The 14018-nt window shown below is 34.7% G+C and overlaps 1 protein-coding gene across 3 annotated transcripts in view; it reads right to left on the reverse strand.

The window, feature by feature from the left end:
• The window catches only part of MTA3 (metastasis associated 1 family member 3), a 122405-nt gene that overhangs the window by 38113 nt on the left and 70274 nt on the right, over positions 1 to 14018 (reverse strand). For all 3 annotated transcript variants that reach the window (XM_087717719.1, XM_087717717.1, XM_087717718.1), the window contains exons 11-14: positions 13587 to 13645; positions 11824 to 11948; positions 11348 to 11499; positions 10181 to 10403 (exon numbers count right to left, since the gene is read on the reverse strand). In XM_087717719.1, coding sequence (XP_087573845.1) covers positions 10181 to 10403; positions 11348 to 11499; positions 11824 to 11948; positions 13587 to 13645 — 559 coding nt within the window. The remainder of the gene's footprint in view (positions 1 to 10180; positions 10404 to 11347; positions 11500 to 11823; positions 11949 to 13586; positions 13646 to 14018) is intronic.

Consider the following 14018-nt stretch of genomic DNA (forward strand, 5'->3'; position numbering starts at 1 on the left):
GGTGTACTTCCAACATTCCACACCCATGCTTCTTGTTAAGTGGAGTCTGTCAACATCATTAGGTGGGAATGATTGTTATTATTTTTTTGTTCTTCCTATTCAAGGCTTTTAGTTATGCTTGACCCCATTCAACTATTCCAGCTATATACAGTATCTAATGACTGGAATTGTGAAAGTATTAATCACTTTGAGGGTATTTCCGCTAGTGAGTATGGACTTGAAGATCTTATTCACTCTCATGATTTATTCAGTTCTTCTTGACTTCAGTGTGCTTTATATTATCAGTTTGGAGAATGTCCATGTATATGGAGTGAATGATGAACTTCATCCAGACATCAAATTATTTCCATAGCACATAGCGCATAACACATTCCATAGCACTTTCCTTCAGTTTTCACTATTTTTTCAAATGATGGTGGGAGTGACATATTTGTCAAGTCCAAACTCCATTGCACTACTAAGCTGCATATATAGACAGTGTTGAGCAATGATTCCACTGTGATCATTGATCAGCAACCGTGTCTTCTATTGTGCCATTGATTTTTGCATGAAGCATTTGATGTTTCTACTGTTATTTCTTGGCACTTAACTAGCCAATCATGTGGCAGAGAGTTACAATCTCTTCTTTCTCTGCTGTTTGGTCAGTTTCTTTTCTGCTGTGATGGAAAGCCCTTCTTTTCAACCAGATGCTGTCAGACTACCTCGAACACAACATCAGTTAGCAATTTTAAAGTTGTTGGTAAGTAATTTCCCTCTCGTGCCTGGTGATGCCCTTTGTTAGCTCTTTCATTATCAGATACGTTTTGCCAGATGTTAACCATTCTTCAGTTTCACTTTCTTGAAATATGATGTTAATTTGCTTGGCTATGAGTGGGTGTTGACCAATCAGATGCTTCATGCTATTTATCTTCACCTGGTGCCGACCAATTATTGATCTTTCTTGCCCTTCCCAAACTTCTTCCCAGAACTGCACAATTTCTTATTTCTTATAGGTGTTAACTGGTCATCGCAGCTTCTAATCCACTGTTGGATTGGGACAAATGTTTCTGATTCAGCTGAGACTGGTGATTCTGCCTGAAGTGTGCAATTTGAAGTTCATATCTGCTGATCTTCTTGGCTATGCCGGTTATTTGCTGCTTTCCTGTTTTCAGTAGTTCCCTTTCTAGATGATATTTGTCAGGTATTCTTTGATCTTCTTATTCTTCTTTCATCTGTTCTATCTGGTTTGCACCTGAGCTTACATTACTGATCTTATTTTCCAACCTGATCTTCCATTTTGGGGATGGGCTATTTAGCCATGTTTCTCGTTTGCTGATTTTGCATCCGAGGTCTTCGCTTATGACTGCAGCAGTGCTGTATTTCAGTTGGTTAATTTCTTGCAGTGAGCTGGTGCTTATATTCACTATTACAGTATTGGCATATTTTAAAAGTTGTACCCATTTTTTTTTTAAGAACAAGCTTCAATGCAGGCAACCTTATTCTCTTATTTTGTGGGGTTTTAGATGCTCTGTTATTTTTCACTTCAGTTAGCCTTGTTTTTCATTTAGATGAGCTTGTTCTTTCTGAGGAGAAAGGTACCAGGTTTGGGAATGAATTAGAGGGTACCTGGTTTGGGAATGAATACATGAATACATTCAAAATTATTATTAATTGATCTTCTATGCCAAAGCATCTAGAAGCAGATTTCAACATAAGCAATGATAAAATAATGTCAGTACATGAAAACGATATTGAAAAATGTCCATTAAAAAGGTATCAGGGAGAAATATGGGTACTGTTGCCTAGACATGTATCAGGAAAGTGACTTCTGTATTCAGGAATATTAAGATCCCAGCAAAGTCTGAAGACTATTCAAAGCAAATATTGAAGGCACTTAAAAGTGTAGCACATAGCACTAAAAATACCAAGACATTCTAACATTTTTCAAAGTTAAAAATTTGGTGGAAGAGAATTTTTAAATCTGAATGAATGTAAATAACGTTTAAAAGTTTTTTGATGCACCATGATGCCATACCAAATGGAATTTCACATATTTCCACTTACCAAACCCAAATAATGTGTGTAACTATATAACCTTATTTTTATTTTTAATTGTTATGCAAGGAGAGAAAGTTTTAATGTATTGGAGAATAAGAAGCTGGTTTCTGATAAGTCAGGCTTACTGGATCTGAGAATTCATTTAATTCACCTAACTATGGAATTAAATAATGGATGAGTTCTTATGCAAGTAATATGCATATTGTTAAGACTGATTTCTTTAATTTTTAGGAATGGCCCATTTATTATGCTTTTGATCCACTAAAACATGGGAACTCAAAACTGAATAGTTTGCCCCAAGCATTTTCAATGTAATTCTATCAGCCTATCTCCTACTCAATCTGCTATTTGTTTTTAAATTCAGATAAAAAGAACATAGTGTAAGCCAATTTTGCTTCAGTAGAAATTCATAAGCAGATAAGCAAGATTATAAATTTCCTACTTCATTAATTCAGCATATGAAAAATAATAGCACTCCAAATTCTCTAGAAACCAGAGATACAATGGAGAAAAATAATTTATCTGAACTGCATACAGTATTTTCCAGGTTTGAAACTTTTGTATGCCAGGGCACAATTTGTTATGAGAAATTTAAAAAAAAACTGTAGGGCATAAAATCAATAACTGAATTCATTCATAAGCTTATATTACTTATTTTTTCCATTTAAATATTGAAACAAATACATAATACATCTACATAGTTTACATGAACTTTGGTACAGTTTTTCCCCACTTTATAACATCAGCATAAGAACATATTTGGAAAATCAGGCAATGGATAGATTTGAAAAGTATGAATCCAAAAGGTTCAGAATGTTATTTTATATTCTCCTTTCCTCTTTTTCTGTTTCTCTTTTCCTGACCCTTATCCCCAATAATTATTCCAGATTAATAAATAAATTAGAAAAGGAATTTACTATAGGATCTTGTTAAGACTTCATTTCTAGATAAAATAATTAAAAATATTGATAAAATCTAAGTGATTAGACAATTATCTAGTAAGATTGTATTGAGCACCATCTAATCGTAACCCTACATTCATGGGATGGGGGAGGGCAGAAGATAGCAACATTTTCCCAACAGTAAAAGCTGTTCAACAACGAAGCAAACTGTCTTGCTTTTGTTGGAAGTTCTTAGACAGAGACTAGGTAGGGATGCTGTAGTAATGGATTTCTCTACAAGGGAGAAAATGAAATATGTTCTGTGAGTTTAACAGAGTTGAGAATAATCTGCTAACACACAGGTTCATCCATCTTTGGAATTCTTCTTTATTCATTTCCAAAATTTGACTTTTAGTGGCTTTGTTTACAATCATAACATTATTTCAGCATGCATCTAGAGTTAATACATTTGAGATACTTTCCCCCATTTTTTTCTCAGTCCAGTGCCTTAAAATGGTGTTCAGCATCTTAAAATACTGTACAACCTCTTTTCCACCCAGGATAAATTCAGTTTGAGATTCTTTCTTGTAATTCTTCATCAAACTAATAAGAATCAAAATTGATTTTTTACTCATGCAGTTTCGAACAGTATTATGTTCTTTCTTTGCTGTAGCTTTCCTATTGATTTTCCAACTTTCCATTTCTGTTTCTACTCGATATTAAAGCACTGAATTTTCTTGCATGCCAAATTCATTTAATCCCAAATTGGGGCAGAAGAACTTAAATAATTACCTTGTTGATTATCCTAAAAACCCTGACCCCTAGCTGTACGGCGATTTTTTACAAGAGTCCTTGTACAATAAAAATTTCCCTCTGCCCAAAGTATCTCCACCACTCTATTAAATTTGACTGCTTTTTTCCTCTTAGTCAGGGCACCTCAATTATTTCTGTCTAGGAAAATACCTGCACCTTTCTTTAAAAGAAGAACAAGGACAATCAGAATGTAGAAAACCTGTTTCTAGTTCTCTGAAATCTGACTAGAGTCACTTTGAACATTTGCTTTTCTTGAAAATTGCATTCAATTCCATTGGTTTTTTGCTGGTGTTAGTAGATTTCCAAGTTTCAGGAAAAGGCTCTGATGATGGGAAAGGGGAAAAGGGGAAAAAAGATGATGACTGGCAGCAAGGTGGATGGATTTGGTTGCAGTAGTGATGAGGGCAACATTGGGAGATCTAAAAGATCAGGTTAGGGACAGATTATCATGAAGAAAATCTGTGAGGTCGCTAGGAGTCAAAGATGACTTAATGGCACATAGTCACAGTCAAAATTCCCAAGTAGGTTTATAAGTTTATTAGAGATTCAGAAGGTCATGCACTTTTCTGCTTTATAAAGCAACATCCCAAACTCTCCCCATATAATCACCCTTCTTCTACCCAAAAAGAAATGTTGTAGGGACTTATGAAAAGTCCAGTACTGCATGTGGGATAACTACATTCATCTGTCTCCAAATGTGTTATCTATTGAAGGCACATTTATACAGGAGTTATTCTTATTGCCCTATTTTTAATATTTATACTCATGCCCCCTCCTACCTCTAGAGTGCTTCCTCCAAATTTCATGCACCCATTATTTTGAAAGACTGGACAGTTCAAAAGCAATTCAAGCTTACAAATGCTTTGCAAAAATCTAATCTTCACAGCCATGTTCATTTGCTTTATAGATGGCAAGATGACAAATCTAGGAAAATTAGATAGTATTTTTAATGTATTTATGTGAAATGATCACATGGCAGACAAAATTTTTGCACATTTTTCCTTTAACCAAACTAAGCAAAGCGCATTTTTTTGTGCAATTCCCACTGTTTTATATGTATTCTGATGGAAGTTCCATTAAGTTATGAAAACATTTGAAATGTGGGAGTGACAAAACATTTTGAGTTATTGTTGAGCCACAAATGGCCAGCATAAATATTAAGTTTCTGGACATAGAAGTCTAACTAATAACTAATGTTGAAAGCTCTAAACTGTTATCTCTGAATATCAAATTAACTTTTTCTAGTATAACAATAGTTAATTTGCCCTACTTGTGGTCTAATTCAAGTCTATACCAATTTCCTCTTTGTTATTTGTTATTTTTAAGTATTATTTGTCCATCCATTCGTCTGTGTGTGTGTGTGTGTGTGTGTGTGCATGCGCGCACAAGTGCATTTGAGAAATTACAGCTAAAAGCCCTGCAGTTAAATACAAGAATAGCAGCAAAGAATTTCTCCCATTCCCCTCATATATTATTTAAACACTGCACTGTATTCAAACATATTTTTGTCATCAATTTCTCTGGAGAATAAAAACATTTACAATATTTTAAAAGCAATAATCCCCTTGTGACATTCCCCAGTTATTCATGGTGCCATTGGTATCAGCCATGATATCAACATCTCTAATGTTGTTTCCAATTTGGCAATTTTGAGATGTGTGGACTTCTTAAATTCTGGGAGTTGAAGTCCATGCATCTTAAAGTTTACAAGTTTGAAAAATGCTGTTTTAAGCAACCTGATTTCTCTCCAGTGTTGCACACAGAGAAGAAAGATAAAAAATTGGGGATACAGGGATTATGCAATATCATTTGTACTATGATGTCATTGCTGCAAAAAGTATTATAGTTAGAATGTTGTTATATTATTTCATAAAAGCTTGTGCAAATAGTTACATGTACAAACAGCCTAAATTGCAAACAGTAATCCTTATGTTTAATATTTTTGAGATATTTTTTGAATATATTTTAGTTGCAAAGTTAGTAGGTTTTTTTTTCTGAAGGATCCAGGATTTCTGCAGGCATTTTTAATCATTTGCAAAAGCTTATCTTCAAACATATACTTAAAACTATGAGAACGCTCTAAAAAAAGCTTTAAAAAACACATTAGTATGCAACTCTCTTTACTCTCAAATGTAATAAACTTCATTGTAGATCAATTTTATGCTGAAAATTGGCAAACTACTAACTTATTCCACTAGTTTGACCTTCTTCATTTCCGCTTGCCTGCTATTCATCTGAAGGTGCTGTGCATGTTATTACTGTTCCTTATCTTCATTTTACATTTTGACATTTTACAAGCTCATGGAGGTTCCTTGGCAACACAAATTAAAAGAATGGGAAAAAGATGTAAGTAAAGGTATATGAATAGCAAAGAATGGCATTTTCAACACCACTGTATTACACAGGGAGATTTCTGCACCATGGTTGATTCAGTGAGAATCACAGATCATAGCTCAATGTTAACATTTGGGAGTAACTAGAAATTCCCAAGGCACTGCTGTTTGTGCAAATTCCTGAGCAGCCAAATTCTTTTTAGCGCTGTAGTCTTGATTATGTGCCACTAAATGAGTGACATGTTTAGCAAACATGGAGCTAGATCTTCTTTGGGGTGATCTATCCCAAATCTGGTCTTTCGGGTTCTTCAAGAGTATACCTATTGCTATCCACTTGCTAATGGTCATGTGTTCTATTTTTTTTCCTTCCACATTTTCCAGAATTAGAGAGGCTAGGCTTTTTGCATAATGTATGCAAAATACAGTAATTGAGCCTGAACATTTGTTCTTCAAGTGAGAATTCTGGATTGATTTCTTCTACAATCATTTTTTCTCAATTATCCATGTAATTCTTAGGAGTCTTCTCTAACATCAAAGTTCAAAAATGTCAACTCTCTTTTTATCCTGCTTTTTTAAAGGGCAATTATCATTTTCATTTAAGTGTTTCACTGCCTGATTCTTTTCTGTGAAAAGAATTTACCAGATCACAGTATTTGACTGTGCAAGATCTGGTACCCTACAGTTAATCTGCAACATATTTCTTGACATCTGACTCTTTTATAGTTGATCCTAAAAGAAACGAACTATCCACCACTTCAGTATCTTGTCAGTTCTAAGACTGCTTGCTATACTATCACTATGTGTTGGTGCCTTCCAGTCAGCCTTGACTCCTGCCAACTGCCTAGAGAAGTCCCTGCAATTTTCTTGGCAAGATTTCAAGTGTCTTGCCATTGTCAGCTTCTGAGGGCTGAGAGAAAGGGATTGGCTGAAGGTCACCCAGCTAGCTTTGTGCCTAAACTGGGACTAGAACTCAGTCTTGCGGTTTCTAGCATGATGCCTTAACCATCACAACAAACTGGCCTCACATTTAGTTATTGGCTTAATGTTTGTATTTAATTTTAACTGTGCTTCTTGACTTCTACTACTAGAGCTTTCAGATCATATTATTCCCATCTATCTAGGTAGCATCACCAGCATAATGCAGGTTATTGTTTGTTCTTCCAATTTTAAAGCCATGCTCATCTTCCAATATATATCCAGTACGCAGCTTGAATATCTAAAGAAATGTTACTCAAAGGTGTTTCCTTTGCTGACCTGGAGCCAGCCTGTTTCATCATGTTTAGAGATCTTCATATCTAAAAAGATATCTAAAAAGAATATCTAGTCCTCACCATTGCAAAACCAATTGGTGCAATTTGTAATTGAAGCCAAATATACTGTATTCCACTAATTCTTTTATTATAGTCTTCCAGATGCTGGATCAAGATTAATTATTTAAAATCTTTTGTCAATAGCAAAACCTTCAAGATTCAATTTGATAGTACTGTAGAGCAACATCTAAAGTATGTAAATAGCAGCTTTCAAAGATCGCATTTCAAGACCGAATATTTTTTGGAGGAACAAACTTGTGACTGTTTACTCATTATTTCCCTTGAGTACCAGACATTATGATTGCCTTAACAGTATACCTTTATTTCCCTTTGCAGATGTAATAGTAAAAAAAAAGAAAAAGACTGCACTATTCTGCAGAAAGCCCAATAAAATCATGGAACCAAAGGAAAATTGTGTAACTAAATGACATGCAAACTAAACTTACATACTTTTAGGTTCTCAAAAATTGATCATACTCAATATCTTATTGATGCTATTTGATGGTATAATCAAATGGTATAATGGTATAATTAATGGTATAATTAGCTGTCACGAATTAGTAACACTGATTTTGTGTGCAAGTATCCACAATTAAGAAAAAGTAAAGAAATAGAACATGAATTATGAAATAAATTGTAACAGGTTAAATAATATTGCATATTATTTATAATCTATCTCTCATTATATCATGGTGTATAAAATATTTAAGAGTTTAACAATTTTAAGATGTCCGAACGTATGTTCACTTGTGATGGATGTTTGTCACATTGCCCAAGTAATTAAGGTCCAAATCTCTATAGAGAAATGGATCCAACTAAAATAGTCCTAAACCAGCTCTTGTAAGAATATTAATAGTACAAATAACTTAAAATGAATTATATAAATTAATGTTTACAAACTATTCTATATATTGTATAGCAGTTTATTACTAGTTCATTTGGGCATTACTGTTAGCATCCCATTGGATATAAATTAACCTGGTTTTGAAGAACCATAAACGGGTAGCAGGTGTGTCAGAAAACCCTGTATATCCTGCTTAGAGACAAGGAACAGACTTTGGGTCAAGGTATCTCTCCCTCCTCAGTCTCATATTCACTAATGTACCACATGGTGTGTTATTTATTGTATACCTAGAATTAATTCTATCTTTTTCGCAATAGAAAATGATTATATTACATAAACGTGTTACCCACTTTAAAAGCAAAGCTATCAATGAAAAATTTAAATAAATGAAAAAAAAGTGTGAGAGCTATGTTTTGTGAAAAGAAATAAACGCATGAAGAAAGGCTTAAAAATAATATGGAAAAGTCTTTAAATTTTTTTCTGAAAAGTGTTCAACTCTTAAAATCCTCTTTGCTTCAACTCTCAATTTGCAAAACAGAGGCAAATTTTAACATATAAAAACATTCACATTTTAAAAATAACTCTACAGTTACCTCCCAGCCAGACCATTTTAATGCACGGGACTACCCTTGAAGACCTTCCAGGAGCTTCAGCTAATGCAAAATGCAGCAGCATAGGTACCAGTTCTTCTAGAACACATGTTACACCTCTGCTCCACAAGCTGCACTGGTTACCAGTCTGTTTCTTGGTCCAATTCAAGATACTTTTTTTGACCTTTAAAGCCCTAGATGGCATGGGATTGGGTTATATAAGGTATTGTGGCTCCCTCATCTACCCATCTTAGCAGATCCAGCAGAACAGGTATGCTGTGGCTCTCACTGGCTGAGGAGCTACAGTTGGCAGATCCTAGGCAGTGCGCCTTTTCTGCTGGGGTGGCCCATTTTATGGAATATCCTCCCTCCCTAGTTTGGTATACATTATTTTTAGCATTGTTGTACACCACACAGAGTCACTTGTTTGTAAGATGAGTGATCACATAAAATTTATGAATAAAATAAAATGTTAAAAATCATATAAACCAGCAACTTTGTATATTCAGTCACTTTCCAGTAAAATGATACTGAAAAAATGCACACCATTTTGACTCAGAAATGTGAGAATCATATGACAACAATTAGCTGACCAATGATGCGGAAGTGAACTGAGAAGCACAAAATGTACAAAAAGGAAAGGATTCACCTTAGGGGTGTCTTATGTGACAGGGGTCCTAGGTTTTTGCTACTGCCATTAAACAAATGACAAGAACCTACAGCTACCTCAAAAATAGTTCATTTCTTGTGATGAAATGGCCATTAGGACAACTCATAAAATTATCCTGAAATTTGTCCTCGTATATGTCTTTCAAAAAGTCTTCTGCACCTGCTTTCATGCTGTTCCAGTAGAGAAGGTCATTAACAAAGATAAAGTGCAGTGCCATTATCTGAATATTGTCCATGAATATTAATATTCATTCTTAAACTAATGGGATTTTTAAAATATAATTTCAATGGGCCATGTTTGGATCTACAATCAATTTAATCAATCTTCATACTATATCAAGAAATAGTTTGTGAGCCTGTTTTCCACCAGATAAATTAAATATTGAGAAATTAAAGGAAATACATGGCAAAAGTATCTGAAGCAGGTGCACAAATCTAGGATAGTCTGCCCATTATTTGCTTAAGAAACTTATTTTATTATTCAGTAAGTAATAAATTTATTTTTTCTATAATTTTACATTAGTTTTAGAAAACTTTCTTTGGTGACAAGACAAATGAAAATAAAATTAACACAAAGGGAATACAGACAGAAATATGTTTATTGCCAAAATAATATTAATAATAATAATAATGGACAAAAAAAAGACAACAGAAAGTGGTTGGAATAATGACATATTAAACTAAGAATTTAGAAACATCTTACATTCTGCCCTAATGGCAGCACAGTTAATAAGGGCAAAAGGTCTTCTTGCAGCTCGCTTCAGTTGTAAGGTATTTCTGCAAACCTGGCGGGCAAGTTTAGTCAAATATGTAGTATGAAGAAAGAAAGATTGACGTGTCTTCACTGCAGATTTTGGACTACCAGTGTTCCGGACTGGTATGCCCTGAGTTGCTTGTCGTGACATATGTGTTCGGACACATGAATCCTGAAATAAATAAGAATAACAATAATAACCACACTGGCACCCAAAGTCAGTGGTTTTAGATGGCCAATTATACAAATCAAATCAAATCAATATATAAATAAATTTTCATTTTTGGTCTATCATTGTATTTCTTTTCTTTTTTAAAATATTTTTGGTGTATAACCACCCAGAGATTGTTCGGAGATTGGTGACATATACATTTAATAAATAACAAAAGGAAAATAACAGTAACAACAATAACAATGACATTGAATGTAAACACATTTCTGTCTGGAATCCCATCTATGCATTGATCTGTATCTGTGTTGGACTCTGAAATTATCAAGAACAAACCTAAAAGTTCATTCCATAGAAAGGAGCTTTACAAGAGACAGGCTCAGGCTGAGTGGACACTTTGCAATATCCAACAGGAGGTTCCAATGTTCTTGCTCCCTGCTCTTCTATCACCTACCTCTTCTTTAGCCATGGCCTCTTGGATGTACATATTGCTGTGGCTGAAGAATAAGACAACTTCATTTTCCTACTAGGCAAGATACATGATGAAAACCTATCAGGACAGCCAAGCTGGAGGAAGAGGAGTCAAAATTGAGACTGATGATCTGGAGTTGTATCAGGAGGAAAACAGGCAAGACAGAATTGGGAATGGAATGTGGGTGCAGCATGGTTGGCCAAGTAAGTGGGAAGTGCAAGAAATTATTCAAGGAAGTTATGTCCCTAAATACAGACTTAAATACTATGATGTAGATATAATTCCAACACATTTGGTAAGCACTAAATGGGGAGATACTGTAACTTAGTAGCATACACAAAACTTGTAAAAGTTAGCTGACTGAGTAAGTCATACAATGATTTAAATATATTTTAATATATACAAAAGAAAATGAAGCACATGAATTAAGATAAAATAGCAAAGATGCTAAGTACTAACAACAATGAAGCATTACCTCTGTGGTTTGATTGGGTGAAAATCTATCTTCATTTGTTAGAGTTGGCATTTTAAGACCACCATACTTTTTCCAATAAATCCAACATGGTGCACATAATCTACACTGCATGTTGGGTGGACCCCAGGAATACCATTGATGCGACTGTGTAACTAAAAGAAGAAGAAAATAAAATCTAATCAATCTATGTAGGACAAATATTTACTAATATATTTACACATAAATATAGAGGCACAGGATGACAGTATACTTTTTCAAAAATAGCATAGACTAATTGCAAGCTCTCTTTACAATGATATATACATACTTAAAACTCTTGATGAATGATATACACATAGAACTTTTTGTGACTCGATTTCTCCATTCACTTCACATTCTCCTTTTTATGAGGAAGCTACTTCCAGAAGAAAGAGTTCCATACACTTCTCCGAGGACATGCATGCACACGGACACAGACGCATCACACTTTTACTTACTGTAGCAACTTTCACAAGCACGGCCTATTAGTGAGTTCTGAGTCTGGTGTGGTGCTCCAACTGCCCCATTCATGGCGCCTGGTTTTCCATTATTGCTGGATATCTGACTGGGATTCGGTTTGTTGCTTTAAAATGATCACACATGCATTAATTGCATGAGCTATATGGCAGAAACATTTTTAAATAAATTCTTAGCTAACTACAAAAGCTATGTGAAAGTTTGATTCAAAGGTTGGTTAGCAATTCAACTGAGCCATGAACCAAAATGACTTTGGTTCAGATGATCAATATGATCTGAATCAAATATGTTTGAATCAAAGTGTTAAATCAACTTGATATGCCACATCAAATGGAATCAAATCATTGATCCACACATTTCTACTGCTGATATAATTGTCAAGAGTACAGGTAAATGCTACTATATATTTTCTATGAAAATGCCAAAACATGTTTAAAACGCTTAGATTTTTCTCGAAAAGCTGTAATTTATTACCACACTGGTTACAACCAAGTTCCATTTACTATAGAAGAAAGTTTTGTGATTGCTATAAAAAAATTCTGCATTTGATGCTATAAAGCAGGATCGTTTAAAAGTGGTAACTTTTAAGACCTGTGGACTTTACCTTTCAGAATACCACAGCTAGCCATGCCTCAGAGTGGCATCTAGCAATTATTCTGAACTTCACCCTAAACCTTCAAGTAACTCCCACTAAGTGATGCAGCTTCACAGAAAGAAGCATTGCCAGTAGTGGGATGACTACAAGAAACAGAAAGTCCCAGAAATAAGCATGCAGGGTTTTAAAGATAACATCTAGAATCCCGAATTACATTCAAAAGCCTAGTGGGACCCAGTGTATCTCATGCAAAAATGATGTTACATATACACATTGTGGTATACTGTAATTTTCTGTATGACATTTGGGACCAAAATGCTTTTCAAGTGCAGCCTGATCTACATTACACTGCAATATTTCAACCAGGAAGTGGTTGAATGACTGAGCAATACCGCCAGATCTAGGAATGGGCATAGCTGGTACACAAAAAGAATTTTTTCAAAAGCTTTTTGGACCCCAACTGGCATCTGATCTTCAATTTAAATATCCACTCTATCTGGGAGAATTAACTCAATCTATGATAATAGTGGAAAATATCTAGATTGAGGGTGGGAGTCTTAAATTCACAGTCCCTTGATCTTGTTAGGGTGGAGACAAAGTCTGTTTTTCCCTAGCCAAATCCTCAAATCCTCCAGACACTGAAAAAGAGCCTCAACAGCCTTGGACAGTCCAGAGTAGAGGTATATAAATGACATAATAACATGCAGATGATTTTAACCCCATACTAATGAATGGCCTCAATAAGCAGCTTTCTGACATTAATTAGGAGCAGGAGTCCTATGGAACCCTGCAAAGCAGAGGACTACGGATAGACTCCTCACTCCCCACCAATACTGACTGGAACTGGTCTCAAGAGGATGGAGAAGAACATGCCCCCACTCTCAATCTCCTAGGTTGCCACCAAAAGGATACCAATATCTTCAAGGAGTAGAATGGATGCACTTCCTTGTCCTGGGTCTGCCAGAAGCTACCCAGAAGCATGATCAATGACACCTCAGTGCTGTAACCCAGCCTGAAATCTGATTACTGCTTATGTGTATATCAATAAAAATCCAATCTTTATATATATATAATAAAAAAACCTGAGATTTGTTGTCCATACACTGAAATTAATTTTAAAATAAAAGTATTAGTGTTTGTTATACTTACTAAGTTGGTATGTAAACTTGTTTCAGTTTACTTTCTGCTTCAGCAGCTTTTAGACGTTTCTAATAGAAAAGATGAATAATTTAGTGCCTAACACAATGTTAACATTACAATGTTGTGCAAAATATTACTTTAAACTTCTTAGTCTTTAAGACATATATCAGAGGCTTCAGAGGCTTCTGTCCATGGAGATTTGGCTGCAAAGGCACTCAAGGAAATGGTTTTGCTATAGTGACACTTCACTTCTAGATATCCCTTCCAGATACAATTAGACTCTACCAGATTTTTTATTCACTTGAGTACTCATAGTTGGATTTCTCTCATTGGGTTTGAATAATTTAATTTAATTTAATTACAACTTAAAAATAGCAACCTTAATGAAAACTTTTAACAAAGCTGTTTTAAGAATCAGTCAGTCACTGTAGGCATCCCATA

This window comes from Thamnophis sirtalis, unplaced genomic scaffold (genome assembly GCF_051295495.1).
Source record: "Thamnophis sirtalis isolate CommonGarterSnake01/CBP01778 unplaced genomic scaffold, rThaSir2_p1.2 scaffold_6, whole genome shotgun sequence".
NCBI classification, from domain to species: domain Eukaryota; kingdom Metazoa; phylum Chordata; class Lepidosauria; order Squamata; family Natricidae; genus Thamnophis; species Thamnophis sirtalis.